General features: G+C 30.4%; 3 protein-coding genes across 4 annotated transcripts; all 3 read right to left on the bottom strand.

Annotated features, from left to right (window-relative positions):
• Positions 1 to 673: 673 nt before the first annotated feature.
• Positions 674 to 3,748, bottom strand: LOC125827820 (peroxidase 64-like). Its single transcript, XM_049507166.1, has 4 exons — positions 3,503 to 3,748; positions 2,779 to 2,967; positions 1,578 to 1,740; positions 674 to 1,071 (listed from the first exon to the last, which is right to left on the bottom strand). The coding sequence occupies exons 1-4, from the start codon at positions 3,704 to 3,706 to the stop codon at positions 674 to 676; spliced, it is 954 nt and encodes a 317-aa protein (XP_049363123.1). The 5' UTR covers positions 3,707 to 3,748.
• Positions 3,749 to 7,333: 3,585 nt separating this feature from the next.
• On the bottom strand, positions 7,334 to 9,692 carry LOC125827968 (expansin-A11). The gene is made up of 3 exons (XM_049507302.1): positions 9,486 to 9,692; positions 8,588 to 8,909; positions 7,334 to 7,643 (listed from the first exon to the last, which is right to left on the bottom strand). Exons 1-3 carry the CDS (start codon positions 9,628 to 9,630, stop codon positions 7,337 to 7,339), a joined length of 774 nt encoding a protein of 257 aa, XP_049363259.1. The 5' UTR covers positions 9,631 to 9,692; the 3' UTR covers positions 7,334 to 7,336.
• A 5,038-nt stretch (positions 9,693 to 14,730) lies between these two features.
• On the bottom strand, positions 14,731 to 19,222 carry LOC125827969 (uncharacterized). 2 transcript variants are annotated; one of them, XM_049507303.1, is made up of 9 exons: positions 19,065 to 19,222; positions 18,758 to 18,880; positions 17,717 to 17,797; positions 17,535 to 17,623; positions 17,372 to 17,446; positions 16,860 to 16,921; positions 16,702 to 16,770; positions 15,514 to 15,699; positions 14,731 to 15,116 (listed from the first exon to the last, which is right to left on the bottom strand). In XM_049507303.1, the coding sequence occupies exons 2-9, from the start codon at positions 18,878 to 18,880 to the stop codon at positions 15,037 to 15,039; spliced, it is 765 nt and encodes a 254-aa protein (XP_049363260.1). In that variant the 5' UTR covers positions 19,065 to 19,222; the 3' UTR covers positions 14,731 to 15,036. The 2 variants fall into 2 exon arrangements, with proteins under 2 accessions (XP_049363260.1, XP_049363261.1); XM_049507304.1 differs by having other exon boundaries at positions 16,702 to 16,767.
• Between the last annotated feature and the right edge of the window lie 351 nt (positions 19,223 to 19,573).

Raw genomic sequence — 19,573 nt, 5'->3', positions numbered from 1 at the left:
GATATTTAAGTTAATTTTACATAATTGAATTTGATTTAAAGCTCGCAGTGTATTATTATTTTTAATATAAGAGGCAGGATAAGAAGAAATAGGGGGACGATTAAAAGGTGAAAAATCAAGTTTTCACCAACAAGGTCAAATTTCAAAATATTCAACAAAATGTGCTACTAAGATCCACTAAAGCGCATATACAGTTGATTTACACAAATGAACCTTTTTTGGGAACCATTTGTATATTTTTTTTTCTTTTTCAATTTTAACAATTATGTGCATATGTCAATTCTTCCTATGGCAAAATTAAAACAAAAACAATTAACTATAAAGTGAATAAATGTATGTCGGAACAAAAGAGTACTTTCATTTCACATAAGTGGATATCCAATGAAATCAAATTAAAAAAAAACAAGAATTTATTTATTTTTGTAGATTTACAATCAAATCAATATAAAGATTCAAGACACACCATCCTCAAATTAATCCCTTCACAAACTCTTCTCAATCTTTAGAAACACACATTTTACATATTATTACCCCCACAAATGAATAAAAAGCCCAACCAAAAGACAAATTACAAGTCATTTCTGCCCCGAAAGTGTCACATTAAACAATAAAACGTTTTCCAGTAAAAAAGGACTCCACATCAATTGTTGAACTCAAGACCTCTAACAAAGCTTCAATTAACAAATCTACAATCACGCCTTATTTCTTGACCGGAACCACTGATACTACTCATCTTAATCATTGAATCAGCAAAAGCTTTAAAGAACTCGTGTTGGGAATTGGCAAACTTTGAAACAAGTGTTTTGGTTCTTGAATTTGTGAGTAAATTTGAATCCGAAGAAAACAGACCTTTCTTTTGCAATACTAACTTATAATATGCGTTATCGAATAAAAATGTCGTAGTATCCATCGTAGCCCCTGCATTTTTTGTTGTGTTTTTAAGGGGGCATATTTTCTTTAAATTAGCTGCAAACGATGCGTCTAGGGTTGGATCGACGTCATTTTTGCTATCGAATTTTTCGATTCTGTTTCGGAAGGATGAACAATGAGAAAATCCAAGAGTGTGTCCTCCTGAATATGAAAAAAAGCAAAAATATTTATATAATCAGATTTATTTGAATGCCCCCTAACCTCACATTGGATTTTAAAGTATTAAAATGAAAAAAAGAGAGTTGAATGGTGGGATTCAAATTCAATGCGAGTTTAAGGGGTATTTTGACCATTTTGAACTATACTCAACTTTGTCTTAGTATTTTTTATTATATATAAAGTCATTAAACTATTTTTCGTAAGCAAAATATTTGTCAAATTTTCCCAAAGATCACAAAAAGTCATTTTACAAAAATGAATTACATTTTAGATATAAAAGAACTATTCAGTGACTTTTTGTGATACTAAGGTAAATCTAAGTGTTTTTTTTTGTTACAAAAACAATTTAGTGTCTTTTATGATATTAAGATAAAATTGAATGGCTTTTTTTTTTCGTCATAAGAAATAATTTGGTAATTTTATTATGATATAGAAAAAATTGAGTGATTATACGTGAAATTAACTCGTAAATTATAGAGAGTGTTTACCTGAAAGTGCAACCAAATCATCCAAAGTAAGGCCTCTTTGGGAGAAGCTTTGTTGCAATTGAGAGATGTTGGAATTTGGGCCAGGTAATTGTCTTGTTTCACTGGCTATAGAAATTCGTCCATCTTTTCTACCTTTTGGTACGGCCCAATAAGGTCCACCAGACTAAAACAATTGGCCCAATAAACAATTTCAACATTAGTCTTGATAACCTCTAGAAAATAACATAAAATTTATTTATAATAATGATGAAATGGGTTGAGAATTATCGGAAACAATGTCAACATTAGTCTTGATAACCTCTAGAAAATAACATAAAATTTATTTATAATAATGATGAAATGGGTTGAGAATTATCGGAAACAATTTCAACATTAGTCTTGATAACCTCTAGAAAATAACATAAAATTTATTTATAATAATGATGAAATGGGTTGAGAATAATCGGAAACAATTTCAACATTAGTCTTGATAACCTCTAGAAAACAACATAAAATTTATTTATAATAATGATGAAATGGGTTGAGAATTATCGGAATTCAGGTTTAAATTCTAGCAAAGGAAAGAATACTAGGTGATATTTTCTTATCTGTCTGAGTCTTGATAGACAAAGTTACTAGATATGTATGTCGGTGAGAGGTAACATATACCCCTTAGAATTTAGACTAGTCGAGGTGCACACACAAACTGACCGACTACAACACCATGATTATAAAACATGCATTTGTGCATTGTCTACATATTTTGAAAGTAATTTGTCGTTTGGCGGAAGGTGTTAGAGAAATTAAACAATAATGTATTAGCTCTTGTTTGACAGTGTTTTCAACTTATATATAGTTGCATTAGTTATACACTATATTAAGTATTATTCTTAACATAGTAAACCATGACATTATTAATACGATGGTGGGGTGGGGTGGGATTACTATTTCTATTCTAGTACACCCTATTCAATTAATACAACTAATCAAACGATCGACAAATGATGATGTCAACACAACTAATTCCAACATTATTAAACACCTTATTTGGTTTTATTATCATACACACTATCAAATGATCCCTAATAGTTACGTGGTATTATTGTAGCATTGTATTCTTCTTCATTTTGTTTTAAATATAGTTTTCTATGACACAAATTTAAATTAGTCGAGTCAGTAAATTTCACACGCCGAAAATTTAAAAAGTTGTAAAAGAACTCACAAGAGTGACAACATCTCTAGCTGCAAGAGCCAAAATATCAGCACAGGAGACAACGTCAGGACACATATTTTCAATTTGTTTCTTAGCAACATCAATAACATAAAAAGAATGTAATGAAATATTTGGAGGTCCATCTTTCTCTGCTTGGTTGTTTTTTGTTGAATTCAACAGCACAGACCCATCACAACCCTTCATAAAAATTTAAGGCAAAAAATACCATAAGTTAGTTAACAATTAATTACCATATAGTATATACTATGTCCTAATATTACAACATAAAATAATCATCTTAAATGAAAGTACATATTTTCACGTTCTGATAGTGTAAAAGATATTTATACAATAATTATATATAACCGGCTATATGAATCTGATTATATCGCTCAATCTTAGCTCATCTTAATTGATTTACATGTAAATAAATTAACATTATATTAGTCATCTAAGAGGTAAACATTGTTCCCTTTAAGGGAGTTATTTAGCCCTTTAAGTTAACACATTGTTCCCTCTATGATGAAATTCTTCTTCCTCTTTGATTTTACGATATTATTCTAGCAAAAGCTAGTGATTAATTAGCTGACATTATATCGTATCTCATTAATATATAACAAAATAAAATGATAACTAATATTATATACTATTATAGGTTAAACTACATAAGTTAATAAAGTACAATATTTAAAAAATTTGTTTATATATAGGAGTAGAAATAAATTTTACGTACCCTGACGAAACAATCATGGAAGTGCATCCTTAAAAGAGCAGCTGGAACTGTTTTATCATTTGACATTGCTTTTTTAACAACTTGTCTAATAGTTGATTCTGCATCTGGACATGTTTGATCATAGTAATTGGAGCTAAGTGCATTTACACATGAAAATAACACAAAAATAATTACAAAAACAACAAGAAATCTTTGTAATGCCATCAAAATTATCAGAAATTGAAAGCTAATAGTATATTGATTGTGGTTAATTGAGTGTGAGAGTTAAGGAACTATGCTATGAGTATTTAAAGGGAAAACATAAGAGGAAAAAATTAAAAAATATATGAAAAGTTGTTATTGGAATCTAATCATATGTTTGTTAGCAAAGTTTGGTAACAATTAAAATTGGAGTTGTTATTTAACACATTATTTTAAAAAATAAAATAACTCAGTTCTTGTCTTGAGCAAAAAAAAAAAGATCCAAGTTCTAATAATCACTAATTTTAATTTTATTGGCAACTAAGACACAAAGGGGAAAACCAATGGTTGCTTAATACCCACATGGGAATCAAGATTAACACATTTTTATTTAATTATATATATATATTAGACATGTTCATTTTCTTGAGCCAGGAAAAACAAATCTCAGTTCCGATATTTAGGGAAATAATTACCCATTTTAATTTTGTTTTGGAAACTTAATTAGAGAGAAAGAGATTTAATTTATTAATCAATTTGAATTTTGAGTTTTTTTTTTTTGTCTTAAACAATAATAGTTTCTCGATTTTCATATGGGAGTTAGCCAATTAAACAAGTGCCATGTTCATTTGCTAAGTAAAAAACGATAATCATCCATTAAAATTTTGTTTGCAAAAAACTGGGAGTTAGTCAAGTGAATATTGTGGTAATTTTTATGACTTTAATTTGGTACGAAAACTAAAATCCAATGACAACACAAATTATTTTTTACCCACGGTCGGTATTCTTCAGGTGCACTTTGGGTGAACCTGTTCGAATGTAATAACTTGCCAACCACACAAAAAAAATATAAATCGTATTAGACAAACTTATGTGACGAGCTTAAAAAAATTCCAATTAGTTTTCATTTGAAAGATAAGCTGTCTCAATTTCTAAACAACTAAAAATAATGCAACCACTTTTCAAAATTTCCAACTTTTCATAATTATTAAAAACGGTTCTAATAATTAATCATCCATTTTATTTTTGTTTGCAAAAAATGGGGAGTTAGTCAAGTGAATAAGTGGCTCATACGCTAATCGATTCAAGATTAAAAAAAAATTGTGACAAATATTTAAGACTTCAATGAGATAATTTACGTAAAATTAAAGTAGTATGATATAGAGCCTGTTTGGATTGACTTAAAAATTGGTCAAACCTATTTTAAAGTAATTTTTAGATTTTTGGAGTGTTTTGGCAAGGTTAAAATAACTTAAAATAAGTTTTAAATAAAAAATAGGACTCCCTCTACTTTTTTATTTTTTAACTACTTTTTTTAAGTCTATCCAAACAGACTCATAATATTAACACAATTTCTTTGGGTAAGAAGGTGATCTACAATCGTTATTATTTAGATCTGGTCCGAATAAACTCTATTGAAATGTAATATCTCACAAACCAAACAAAAAATATATAAATTGCACTAGGCAAACTGATGCATCAAGCTTTAATTTTTTTTTCAAGTTTTCATTAAAAACTTAGCTGCCTCAATTTCCAAACTAACTAAATAATGCACCAACTTTTCAAAATTTTGTCACCAAAATATATATGTGCAAGTAATATGTAGACCACATTACACTTAATTGTAATAGAAAATTTAACAACTCTCTTATGTAGAGTAGGGAAGTATACATGTTTATGGTATAAAGTGATATAACTCTTTTAATTAATATATACTGAATAAATAAATAAATATCCACTTAATTTAACTAACTACTTCTCTCAATTATTATTCATTAAAGAGTTGGCTTGCCGCAAGTCGGCAATCTTTTTTAAAAAATATACAAATTTGGTTTATGTAAAATACGTACATGAAAAACAAGCTAGTGAAGTGAAAAGAAAAAAAAAGTTTGATGTAATCACCGTGCGAATAAGTTTTTATCATTATGTATAGTCTCTATCGAAAAATTACATATTCACTTGCACATTTACGACAAATCGTATTATTATCTTATGCTAAAATAATTTGATAGGGTAAAACTATATATAAAATATAATTAAGTGATAGTAATAATATCTTAGCAAACATATATTATGCATCTATTCATTTAATGTAATAATGGTGCTAATAAATTTTTTACCATTATATATAGTCTCAACTCTTAATTATTCGATACAAAGTCTTTTGTTACTACTAAACACCCATTACCTTCTTATTTCTTTCTTATAAAAGTTAAATAAATCAGTCTCTTCTTTAAGTTAAAATATTGAATTATTGTTACTTCTTTTGTGCGATTACACTAGATTTATTGCTATATATATTTGGAAGCTCTCGGAGAAGCTTACATGCAATTGCTACACTTCAGGTACACATTAGGGAAACTCATTTTTGTACAATATTTTCCAAACTACAGAGGAGACATAAACCGCACTAGATAAGCTTGGTGTGACCAACTCGACTAAAAAGGCGTTGACAAAAAGCATCAATCCCTAAACTCTTATAAAATATCATATGCTACACCAACTCAATTATACTTACTGGTCTAATAACTAATATTGATGTTGTTTAAGTCCAAGGAAATGAATTAGCACAATTGGGTCAAAATATATTGATTTTAGGTTTTGAGTGGTTGATGCAAAGTGGATAAGCAAAATGACAAATTTACTTTAAAGAGGAAGGCTAATGTTTTTTATTGGGGATATAATATTGGGTTGAACCAAAACAAGAAAAGGTCCAAAATCTCATATGTACTTTGAACAGAAATGTAATTGTCTCAATGTTAATAATTGGATATAGAGTTGAACAGAAACAAGCAAAATGACATCTAATTATATAATAGCTCACTTTACTTTAAAGTGGAATGCTATTATTACTCATTTGTGGATGGGGTTTTCTGTAATAATTATATTGTGTTAGAAATTTATTAATCTAACTAATTTAGAAATTACTCTTTTCATCTTTAATTATCTGATGTATTTCTTTTTTTTTTACATGTTTCTTACAAAAAAGTATTTATTAATTAAGAAGGATTTTGTTTTTTTTTAACATTTATTTATGTTTTAAGAATAATCTCTTTATTAAATATTTTACTCTATTAATGTGACATTACTCCATAATTGAAGTATTATCAATAGTCTTCAAAACAATTACTATATACTAAAGGTAAAATGAAAAAAAAATCATCTTGAATTTCTACAAGGACAAGTAAGTTGAGACAATTTTAGAATTCATAACAAATAGTTAGAGACGAAGAGAGTAATTTTGAAGCAAAACATAGGAACATTTGATAAAATATATGTATAACATGACCTTATTACAATACAAGCTTAGTATATATGTTTGATACACCTACAAACATTTGCATCAAAGACAAAGTGTCTTAATTATTTAATTCTTTTGATATATAAAAAATAAAAATTTCAAATTTCACACTACACTACATACACACAATAAATTTCAAATATATTTATGTTTCCAGCACCTTCGGACTAGAGTTCATGAACTTACTTCATCAATAATCGAGCCAGTATATTTCGAATATCGAATAAAAGAAGACAGAGGAAGGGGGCGGGCTGCTTTCAGTAAAACAGTAAGCACGCCGCTGCCTATCACACGTATATATATAAACTCATAAACTTCAAATCCCGAACTTTTCGACTTTTTTTTAAAAAAAATTAAAAGTTAATAGAGCTTGAATATGTTTGCCCAAATTGCCAATTGGATGAAGCAACATTTAAGAATGTTTTAGTGACACCATCTGATGTTGTGACCTTAAATGACAAAGATTGTCCATTAAGAAATGCATTTGATTGCCAATTGGCCCCCCAATTTCTAGCCATTGCCATCCAATTGGTTCTTGAACCTTTAATTTGTACTGATTGAATTGATCCAGCCCCTCCTACATTGCTTATCATTAATAGCTCAAAATAGTTCCTTCCATTTATTGTAAATCTAACTCCACCTTTTTTCACACAAGGAATCCTGCAAACACACAAATATTACGTTACAGTCAGACTTCTCTATAACAGTTATCGTTTATAGCAACATGTTTTCACTGAAATTGGTATTTCATGCTATGTTATATTATATGATAGTGGTCAACATATCAGGACAAATGATATTATAAAGAGATTTGATAGTATATATTGTCTATTGAAATGTATATAGTATATGAATAGTGTATAGAACTCTTACACTATTAGCCTAATTTAACTGGATATATTATTATTATAAGTAAATATTGTGTCAAAATATGTGGTTTGAGTTGAATTTGAACGTGTTAAAATGGTTGAGGCATAATCCATCTAGAATTTTTTTGAATCAAGATAAACAGGCCAAGTTGGGCTAAATAATGAAAGTATTTATACCTCTTTAATTTTATAGCCTACTTTGAGGCTACTCTTTAAATTCACTCTGTGTTAGTTAAGTGAAATAAATTGTCTTTAAAAGTAGTTGGACGAGTTCTCCTTTTTGTAGACAAAATATCGCCCACTAGGCTATTTAGGGACAAATTTTAAATAGCCGCAGAAAGTGGTTATTTATGCAAATGTTACATTTATAATCTAGCCCATCCAACTTGGGACCCATGGATATATCAATTCGTTCAAGCTTAAACAAATTCGACAAATCATATTTTTTTGGGATAAACCAGACAACCTTAAATCATATTCTTTTCATTTCGATTTGTTTATTACTTTTCCATTTCAAAACAAATGTCACTTTTTCTTTTTTGACAATTCTTTAATTCTGAATTTTATATGACATGTTTAAGACTGACCACAATATTTAAAAACATTGTAATCTGTTCTATATATCTTTAACTTAAGCCCACTACATTCAGAAATCTTTTTTACGTTCTTAAACTTCATGTCAAATTAAAACCAGACAAACAAATTAAAACTGACAGAACAGTAAGAAAAGGGTACCTTTGGTACATGACAGGAACAATGCCACCTCTGTAAATACCAATGTGTTCCCAAGCAGGTTGAGCCATGTCAAAATGTGGCCTTGGTGGATTGCACCATCCACCATTATTGCTAGGAAGTGCAAAATTTGGTGGACAAAAATTAGTGGCTGTAATTGTTATAGATGCTCCCTTTATGCACCATCTAGAATCTTGATTATAATCACACATAATTTTGTAACATTGACCACATGATGCCCCATCATTGAACAATGCAGTACTTAATGCAGCAGTGTTTGTACCATAACCTGTTGAGTACAAGTTCCCATAGCCACAAGCACCCCCTGTTCCAAACAATCATTTGTTAATAATCAAAATTCATATCATTATTACTATCCTACTGTCTTATTTCGTAGAACGGTATTTGATTGAGCACAAAATTTTTGTAAAAATAAAATTTGGGCTTTTAAAAAAGATCCATATCTTTTTCACTACTCTCTCATGTGACGGAGGGATAGACAGAGCTAAAGGGTAAGAAGCGAGTTTGACAGAATTCACTAATTTGACTAATACTTTATATGTGACTCAAGAAATTTATATATACTACTATCAATTTAGAATCTAGTGACTCAAAAAGACCAAAACTACAAATTCACAAGTTTCAAATTTTGACTTCACAAAATATTTGAAGGAACGTGAAATTTAAAACAATATAAAGAATTTCATGATATATCAAAAGTATACCTAAAAATTATGGTCTTAAATATGACACACGACATTTCTATAGCTATAAGAGTAGTATGTCATGATTAGAGATAAAATTATATAGTTATTTCTATAACAGATTAAAAAGAAAAGAGTGTTGTATAAAAGAGCAAACCAAGTGTAATTCTTCATATACAAAATTTTGCAAAACTAACCCATTGTGCCAGAAGCATCAGATCCTCCATAAAAAGTAGCATGAGCACTCATCCATCCAGAAGCAGAGAAGGCATTTGCAGTACTAACCAAAATGTTACAAAAAACAAATATGAAACCTAATGTTAAAATGCCAATTTTGGCCATTTTCTTAAGAAAAATAGAAGAAAATTTGAGGAAAAAGAAATGGTATGTGTTGTAGAAATAATGGTTAAGCCAAGTAAAGTAGCTGATACTTTTATAGGGAAAGTTTGGCTATTTAATGCAAACAACCTCACATGTGAACATTGCAACTTGTTTGTGAAGAAAAAAAGGACACCACATTTATTTTTTAAAAAGAAATTGCAACTCATTAAAGGTTGAAATCGAAATTTTTAGTTTATGAAATTTAAATTATAGTAATAATTTTTACTTATTAGAGCAACAAATATATAATTTGAATCTAAGCTATTAGTTCGGTTGAATTCGTAAATCACATTGTTGAGTCTGACCCTGTAAGGATTAACTATACGATGATCATATTTAATCTTAAGGTATATAAAACAATGTTACGAATGTAAAACTACACTCAATGATTTAATTATAAATTCGATAATTTTATAAAGATTCACGAGTAAGTAGATTAAAACAGTGTGTATATTTGAGTTAAATTTTTAACATTATGGGGAAAAAGTGAATTTGGATATGTCGGTGAATGGAAAACAAAAAACAAATAATTCTTAAATAGTAATTTTAGTGTATAAAAATGAGAAAAATGTCATGATCTTATTCAATTATGAGCCATGTTCTAATATATCAAACTTATTCTCCTAGCCACATGGGTTTTGCCACTGAATCAGTTGTAGATCAAAATCACATCTCAAAATTTTGTCTCAATTTTATCTTATTTTTTTCCAATGTGAATTCTTGTTTGTTTGTGCAACAAATAATATTACACCCTTTGTGACTCTATTTTAATTTATTTGTCTTAAATTCTTAGTTACTATTTGAATGGTTAAAATATTTCTTTTGAATCATAATTTTTTTTAAAATAGAGTTATTAATTATAAAGACTTGTAGTATTTTTATGTAATTTTTAAATATATAAATTTTATTTTAAATAATAATAATTAGAAATTCTATATTCAAATTCACACACCGATCATTAGTTAGTTTGATTCTAAATCAAGCCAAACAAATTAAGACAACATCAACAATAACACCAATAACATATTCGGTGTAATTCTATAAGTGACGGTCTGAGAAAGATAGAATAAGCGTAGATCTTATTTTTACTTCATAAAAATAGAGAGGTTGTTTCGACATACCCAAACTTAAATAAAGTATTTTAAAGCTGCTTGAAAAAGGAAACACATAAACTGAAGTAGTACACAATATTCATAAGAAAGAAAAGTAACGATAACAAAATAATGTGATAATCAAAGCAAACAAATACGAGTGATAATGAAATTAAAGGCAAATAAATTGAACTGAGAAAGTGATTTTATTCAATGTTTCAGTTAGGATAATATAATAAAATATAAATATATTTTCTGTCAATTTATATAAATTTTGCAACCTCACATGGCTTTGCTTTGACATTACGTGCATATGTCCCATCATACTCATGTGTATTGCACATGTTTATGTTTTTAGGCCCTTCTTTAATTAGTTACTATACTATTCTATATTTGTCTATGTGGTCCAATTACATAATAACAACAATATTAATTATGCATTTATTCTCTTATATTACAAGTCTAGGTTGCTAAATACCCTTTTTAGATGTCAGATTAGGTATAATTTTATTAAGTTAAAAGAATTATACTATGATTCATCTTGATTATATTTTTTGCTAATCTACCATCTTGGACGGTGAGTATTCATGGACATAGTACACCTTTGAAATATTATATATTTGAGGCAGATGGATTTGTGATTTTACTGTTATAGAATATAATATTTAGTAATCGTACGTGAAAAATATAATGCATGAGTTCTTGATTGAAGATTAGGTGTTGTTAATCATAGTATATTTAACTAAACTTCTGAAAAATAAATATTGAATTGAATCGGTGAAACATGGTTAAAAGAAATAGATATAAATGATGAAATAAGGTCTTCACCTATTATTACTTATTTATTTCAAGTGACTTATAATTATTAACTTTTCAACCACAAATGTGAAAGCATTTCCATTTAATTAAAAAAATTGTGAATTTATTTGATTCTTTGGTCATAAGGTTGGTTAATCAATAAGTCTTTCCTCATTTAATTTACACCAAATTATGCCTTAATTAACGGCGTGTTTGGAGAAAAAGTAGAAACATGTCTTTATTTTTGGTCTTGAGACTTTATCAAATTGAAAAATTCTATCCTGCAAGAAAATAAAAGAATGAAAAAAAAATGTTTTTGATGAGTTCCAATATTGAAAATTCATGAAACTACCCATGTGATTGTTGTCTCCACCGTCAAGCTAACATAATTTTATTTTCGTTTTTCATCTGAATCTGATATTCATATTAATATGATTTAATTAATTCAAATTTACACGACATATATCATACAAATAAGGAATTAGACTCTATCAAAATTTAATTCCATACTCAATTTTCAAACTAAGATCTTTAATTAATTCTGATAGATCGAAGACTCGTATCTATTCCACCACAACTATTTTTACATGCAAAACATAGTTGGCCATAGAGTCCACTCTTTTGAATATGCACCATATAATTTTATGGTTCTTGTTTTTTTTTTTTTTTAGATTAAAAAAAATACCTACCATATGGTTTGTGATAATAAATGGTCAAAAGGGACAAACAGTACGTAGACACGTGGAATAGAGGTATTTCTGGTAGAAAATCACGTCTAACGACCAATAATATAATATTTCAGGTCCATATATATTATTATCCATTCGTCTTTTAAATTTTTGTACACAGCTTTTACAAAATATATTTCATAACTTTAAATCATTAATATCTGAATTATCAGTAATTTCTTCTTAAATATTTTACTTGATTAATACACTAAAAAGAAAATTAAGGATAATTTGAAACAAAAATACTAGTAAATGATTTCCCATTTAAAAAACATTAAGTTTTTTAGTTATATTTAATCGGTAAAGACAACTAAATTCTTATTACTTCCTTCATGTCAAATAGTATATCATATTTTTTTAGTACTTTCTTATTTTCTCAATCCTTAGTTAATTAGGGTGAGGTTAGTAGTTAATCGACTTTTGTCTAGTTTCATTGTTAATATTGCTTTTATTACTATCTTTTTCTTTGATTTTCTCATCTCCTTGGATTCGATCATCACTATTTTTTTTGTTGCAACGGTTCTCTTCTTCATTGTTTTCAGTTTGACTTCTACATTATTGTATTTGTTTTATAAACTTATATATTTTACTTGAGCCAACGGTCTATCAGAAATAGTCAGTCTTCCTTCTCAAAATAGGAGTAAACTGCATACACATCACCGTCCCCATTGTTGAGTAGTTTATCCAAAACCCGATAAGCAAACATAACTAATAGAAAATCTATAACCTAAAATATATATTGCTTATTTCAGATCACAAATTCTTTTTTTGTTCGTTAAATTTGTGACCAGTCAAACACCACCACAAAAATGGGACTATTATAATACAATCAAGTAGAGCACTGTTGAATCATCAATGCTAATCATTTGGACATTTTAACAAGTAATTAGAACTTTGAATGGTTCAAGGTTGATGATCTGTTTAGATCAAATGATTGTTTCCAGTTATTCAAATAATAAATTAATATGCAAATTGCATTATGAAAAATGTTGATTAATTAAACTTGATGAAACTGATATTGAAGAATGTCAACGAGACAAATTTAGCAGAAAAAGAGGATGTAAAAAAGAAAAGAAGGGCACCACAATTGACTGGTCCATTATTTTTACAATTCCATATATAGATTATCCTTTCCTTGTTAAATTGGCAAAAACAAAAGCCAACTTGTATGACTTCTTGAAAACTCATGTGTTTTATAGTTAATTTAGTTGTGATTCTTCTTTTTTATATCGTCACATTTACATCATCCAAGTATTAAAACGTTTACTTTATAGACTGAGATAGGAGTCGGAGACAAAGATTAAGAATTTGAAGTTTAAGGGTCTTGATTTGTTCGTGTGAAAAACAAGTGGAGTACTATTTCTATTATCTCACTAATTCAATCAAAATATATGTGCAAACAATCACGGTAACAGGAGAATAGTAATCTTTTAGTACTTCATATTCTGAGTTGGATTCATCCTTCTAGTGTTCGACTGAATTGAATTGTCAATCTGAAACTGAACATACATGCAAGATTTATGCAAAAGCTACTAAATTCTAATAAACCCACATAGGGTACACAAGATTTAAGTTTTTGTATTTTTAGATTAGAACAGATTTAAATGGAGCGACATGAACAATAAGTCAAACATATATCCTATCCCAACTTAGTTTTAAACATATGTCCTATCCCAACTTAGTTTTAACTAAGACGTAACTATTGTTAGTACTTTGCTATTCATTAATAAGATCTTCATCTCAATAGTTTTGTCTTATGTTTCCTTTGTATGGCTCATTAAGATACAAGAAATTCTTTGAAGAAGCTAAATCATCTTTCCATTACTTGTGCCGAACCAAAGATGAAATACAGACATGATTACAGATCCTACATTTTCTTTTTTTACTTGTATACTTTTCCATTACAAAAAAAAATAACCATCCTTCTCTACCCATAATCACACATTATTAACACACAGATGAATCATGAATGTAGACCCATCGGCAAGAATAAAAGTAGCAAGTAGCAACCATTCTCAAGAACCAAAACAAACGCACTATAACACAGTGAAACTTAAGGCGACAGAGCATGCAAAATATAGGCGATCATAATGATGCTCAAATACAATTACGATAAGATCTTCCACTACAACCCTTAGACAGATCAAAGAGGTGGTGGGGAATCGCAGCCCCCGTTCATAGTTCAACATCAGGAACTATTTTCACACAATCAACCGACACTGACTCATCACTAACCAACAATCACAAGTTCTTTAAAAGAGGTGAGAAGCCCATTTCACCATTCCCCACTGTAAATGTCACATATTCCACTGCTCAATAAGAAGCATACACAAATCTATGATAATCAACGTCATTGTAAAAGCTTAAGACTTATTTCACTTGCTAATAAAGAGCAACAGAAAATATGCAATTGGAGGTCTTCTGCCACCTAAAAACAAGGCAAATTTACGAACAAGATCAACACTGAACATTTCAACAAACAAAGACAAATCAAAGAATGTGCTGCTCACTAACGAAATTACACTTGATCAACCACCTAATCAAGCAGAGAATAAAGATAGAAGATATCAAGAAAAACAAAGAAAAAAAAAGCATCACCACATACGGGCGGTCCTGAATTCTATAATTAGTCTACTCTGATTACAGATAGATAACCTACTGTTAACACGGAGTAACTAAGGAATGAAAAACATAGAACATGGAGCAGGCACTCATAGCACATAATCTCTGTATTCTTCAAGCTTGACAATTTAAGCACCACCACCTTGGATCGGCCCATTAGATCTGAATCCACGCCCCCTACCACGAGTTCCCCTTCCACGGCCACGGCCTACAACAAAGTAAAAATCTTAGCTACAGATGTCAAGAATAGAAAAATCGTATAGATAACTAACAATTTTTCTCAGTTGTTGGAGTAACAAAAATGTCTACTCTTAGGACATGCATCTTCTCAGTTGTGAAACCAATGGAGCTCCACAGCATGCGCATTGCATAAACCATTCCAGCATGGATTTCCAAGAAATTGTTCATAACTGTTTACAGCATGAAACAAACCACATACAATGCCCACTACTCTAGTGAAGGGAAAACTATCGCATCAAATAAAGGTCATTGGGTTTGAAAGGGTAAGGAAGGGCAGTTGGGTATCAGCAGCAGTGCGCCTAGACTAAATATGCAGAATAAACCATAGAACAAACACAAACTATGGAAAGGCAGCAAAGCTCTACCTCGTCCCTGCATGGGAGCTTCTTGATTGTAGAAGCCACCATCTTGCTGGGCATCCTGTGGACCATTGTACCCTCCCCTTCCACGGCCACGGAAGCTACGACCTCTGCCTCGACCCCTACCCCTACCATAGCTCCGATTGCGATCATACCCACCATCATCATACTCAGACGGCATAAATCCATTTCCTGGATAAGATAACAGCCAGCATGTCATGAACAATAACCACTTACACTCGCACTCGGTAAAATCAGCCAATTACACATCGACAGAGAGCATCCCTGTTATCTTTCATCATTCCCGACATACGTTGTCATTTAAAAATATGGTGAAGAAAAACAAGAGAGAGTACTCCTTGTACATGTCATTCAAACGCCAGTGACTGTAAGCACATATAACTGGAATTCAGAACATAAAGTGAAAGTATGCATGAAGAATCTTTAAGACAACATTTATCTGCCCCCATATCTCAAACAAGCCTATATTTCATTCAAGCATTCATAACGAATTGTTCAAGTTTACAAAATTGTAATTTTGAGCATATTACCTCACTTGATCGAAATCTACCTCTTAGCAAAAAGCACACACACAAGCACTTTAGATGTTGCTGAGAGAAGGGTTGACAATTGGCTTTCTGAAAGCTTAGCACTCATCATTAATTCAGAAAATTACTTCAAAAACATATATTTGCAGGTGTCAGCTGAATTATATCTTTAATCAGGACAGTGTCGGGAGCAGTATGAGCCTCAACCAAGGCATATTGGATGAATCCACCTAATTTCAACCCTGCTGTGAATCGAACTTGGTGATTTATCTCCCTAGAAATGAATCCCTTTACCAGGACATGTACGCATAATTCCTCTATCCCAGCAATGAATCTCTTTACCAAGACATCAATGCATACTTCCTCTGTCTGGGTTTTACATAAAGGAAGAGAACAAACTTACATTTAAAGGTGATATTTGTTTTGCTTTTTTAAAAATTAATAATTAGAAAGGTAACAGTAAAAGGATTTCTACTCCAACTTAATATTGAACAGATAGAGGGCAACTCCAATGAGCCCCATGCACTGAGAATAAGCAAACTACCGAAAGCATCAAAACATCTATTTGCAGGTATTAACTGAAATATATCTTTAAATCTTACATCATCATCAGAGCCTTTATGTAAAAGTTCCAAAAGATTCATACCTGGAAAGCCTCTGGACCTTCCCCTTCCTCTACCACCGCGGCCTCTTCGTCCACCACTAGGAGATCCTTCTAAATAATCAAATATTAGCAAATAAGACCATGGCGTTTCACATACTACCAACATTTGCATCCATTGATAAATTTATAATGAAACAAACCTCCATCATAATCAAAATCTGTTGACACTTTCACCTGGTCTGCTGGCAATGGTTGTTGGTACCTGTAGGCGAGAGCAAAGCATGAGCCTACAAGTTTTGCAAACCAATTTGCTCGCACCAAATTATAAAACATGCACAACGACCACATTATTTATTAGTTTTGCACAACCATTGAACTTGAGACATAAATATCTCAAGCCCAGTGAATGTGGACAACACAAGTGAAGAACTCTTCAATATTGTAAACAACGCCTCCTGCCCAACTGATTTTACAACCATCTATCTAATATTTCCTACGATTACTGGTAATATGATATAATAATATATCAAACTAACATTTTAAATTCCATCTACATCATAGATAGAAGCACTTCAAAATAGGAAGATCTAATTCCACATGCATTCAAGATTAAGATAGAAATATTACATAACAGACTCAACAATGAGTAATAACGAAATCTGACTTCCTCATGTGCTTGGGGGGGGGGGACTGTAAAGACCAAAATACTCACCCAACAGCATTCTTATCCAGCTCCTTTTTGGAGAGAGTAATTGTGATCATTGATACATGCCTGGTGGTCTCGAGACTGCAGCCAATAGAGCAGTTATGTATATAATTAGAGCAATACATACAGCAACACATCTTAATTCCTAAAGCTTCAAATATGCACTTACGGTAGGAGGCCTTCTTCAAGGGGTTCCCATGTATCAGTTATATCAGTGGATGTAATAGACGTTACTTGGTGAAGACCAACAATTCTCCTCTGCACAAGCCCCATACCAATATGCAAAATTCCATCAGCAATCAGATAGGTAGAAACAACAGAAACTATATAGGAGAAACATTCACTTTTTACCTTAATCAATTCCACAATTGTCACAGTCTTGTTGATTGCCCTGCCCATTGCCTTGAACACAATCTCCTCTGATTCTTTCTCCTACAAATATTTGCATAAACAACAAGGATGTCAAGTTCTGAAGAGTGACACCACGCAGGATAATATCAATTATAGAGTGGTAAAAACATGAATTCACACTATGCAGGCATACGCAAGGTATAAATAACTAAGTTTTGTAACTTTTTCAGGAATCTACACAAATGTCATAATTTGCAAGATATATAATTAATTAAAACTATACACATTTTAATCTTCTGTAAGATGCTTCCCATCAAACAAATATTTTTCCATCGTCACTTCAGTTTCAATCCACTATTACTAATAAACCATGTAAGCCAAATTTAGCATATCATATATAAAAGCATGGCTGCAGTGAAGCAGATAACAAGCACATAACATAACATAACAAAATAAAAAACAGAGCACGGAGGATTCATCCAAGAAAAACCTTAAATTTATACAAGGCGCCGCGCTAAGCAGAAAAAGTAACAAATTTCATTATTTTCACAATATATAATCAATTAAAACTATAGACTTTTAATCTTATATGTGATGCTTTCAATCAAACAATTACATTTCCATTGTCACTTCAGTTTCCTTCCACTATTACTGATAAATTTTATAAGCAAAAGTTAGCATATCTACACATAGCACCATATACAACAGAATGGCCGCAGTAAAACAGATAAACAGGCACATAACACAACATTAAAAAACAAAACACAGAGCATAAAGATGATTCTTCTAAAAAGCCATACAACCTAAGCAGGAAAAAAACAAATTTAATATTTGCACGAAACTATACACATTTTGATCTTCTTCTATTGGATGCTTTCAATCAGACAACCATTTTTCCATCGCCACTTCAATTTCACCAAATTTAGCACATCTAAACAAAACACATAAACAAGCACATAACATAACAAAACAAAAAAATAAAACAGCGCACACGGGGGATTCTTCTAAACAAAAAAATGACATTTTTATAATAGAAATTACCTGAAGCAAGGTCATAGCATAAGTGATATAGCTTCTCATCCTCCCCTGACTAGTAATCCGAATCTCATTCGCATCAATAGGTGTCTCAACCCTTGGCTTCTCCACTTTCTGGTACCGATCCATCTATTCATCATAAAACCATCAATAAGCATCAAATCTCAACAATTAACAACAAAAAAACTTCATCAAATCTCAACAATTAACAAAACAGAAAAATTAATGAAATTAAACTTACAGATGAAACAAATTAGGGTAAAATCAATTAGATCTGAGAAGAAACAGAGTAAAATATGTATATAATTTGTACCTTGGTATAAGAATAAGGATAAGATTAGTATTATTCTTCTCCACGAAAGAAGAGCCCTCTTCTTCGGCTTCGTTTCTTCGTTTACGCCCTAACCGTTTTGGCTCTCATTTTCGATTTATTTATAGTGCCGAGTTTCTCGTTTGCCCTAACTCCATATAACCGGTCCAACCGGTTTGGTTCAAGCTTATCCACGTATATATATATCATCACATTTTTCTCACAAATAAACTATAGGTTATATCATTACTACTCTAGCACACTTTCCGTTTTAGTTCATTCTAGAAAAATGTTCCTATCTTTTTATAATTCGTAATAATTTAATTTTAAAAAATATCCTTAATAAATGATATAGCCATATAAATAATAAAGTTAAAAAGATTTATTTTATTTTTTAAACTTTATATCACATCAGATAGTGTCGTATAAATTCGAATGAAAGAGTATTATTTTAGATAGAATTTTGGAGTGTGTTTATATCTTAGTTATGCATTATTGAATGATGGGATGTG

Source organism: Solanum verrucosum, unplaced genomic scaffold (assembly GCF_900185275.1).
Source record: "Solanum verrucosum unplaced genomic scaffold, falcon-dt-bn FXZP01000064.1, whole genome shotgun sequence".
In the NCBI taxonomy this organism is placed as follows: domain Eukaryota; kingdom Viridiplantae; phylum Streptophyta; class Magnoliopsida; order Solanales; family Solanaceae; genus Solanum; species Solanum verrucosum.
Note: the sequence above shows the minus strand (reverse complement) of the source record. Positions and strands in the feature narration are given on the sequence as shown.

Coding starts and splice junctions, on each gene's coding strand:
- LOC125827820 (XM_049507166.1), bottom strand. CDS start 3,706: ATGGCATTACAAAGATTTCTTGTTGTTTTTGTAATTATTTTTGTGTTA. Junction 2,968..3,502: donor TCCATGATTGTTTCGTCAGG/GTACGTAAAATT, acceptor ATTTTTATGAAG/GGTTGTGATGGGTCTGTGCT. Junction 1,741..2,778: donor CTAGAGATGTTGTCACTCTT/GTGAGTTCTTTT, acceptor CAATTGTTTTAG/TCTGGTGGACCTTATTGGGC.
- LOC125827968 (XM_049507302.1), bottom strand. CDS start 9,630: ATGGCCAAAATTGGCATTTTAACATTAGGTTTCATATTTGTTTTTTGT. Junction 8,910..9,485: donor TGATGCTTCTGGCACAATGG/GTTAGTTTTGCA, acceptor TGTTTGGAACAG/GGGGTGCTTGTGGCTATGGG. Junction 7,644..8,587: donor GTTCCTGTCATGTACCAAAG/GTACCCTTTTCT, acceptor GTGTGTTTGCAG/GATTCCTTGTGTGAAAAAAG.
- LOC125827969 (XM_049507303.1), bottom strand. CDS start 18,880: ATGGATCGGTACCAGAAAGTGGAGAAGCCAAGGGTTGAGACACCTATT. Junction 17,798..18,757: donor ATGCTATGACCTTGCTTCAG/GTAATTTCTATT, acceptor AAATATTTGTAG/GAGAAAGAATCAGAGGAGAT. Junction 17,624..17,716: donor CAATTGTGGAATTGATTAAG/GTAAAAAGTGAA, acceptor GGGCTTGTGCAG/AGGAGAATTGTTGGTCTTCA.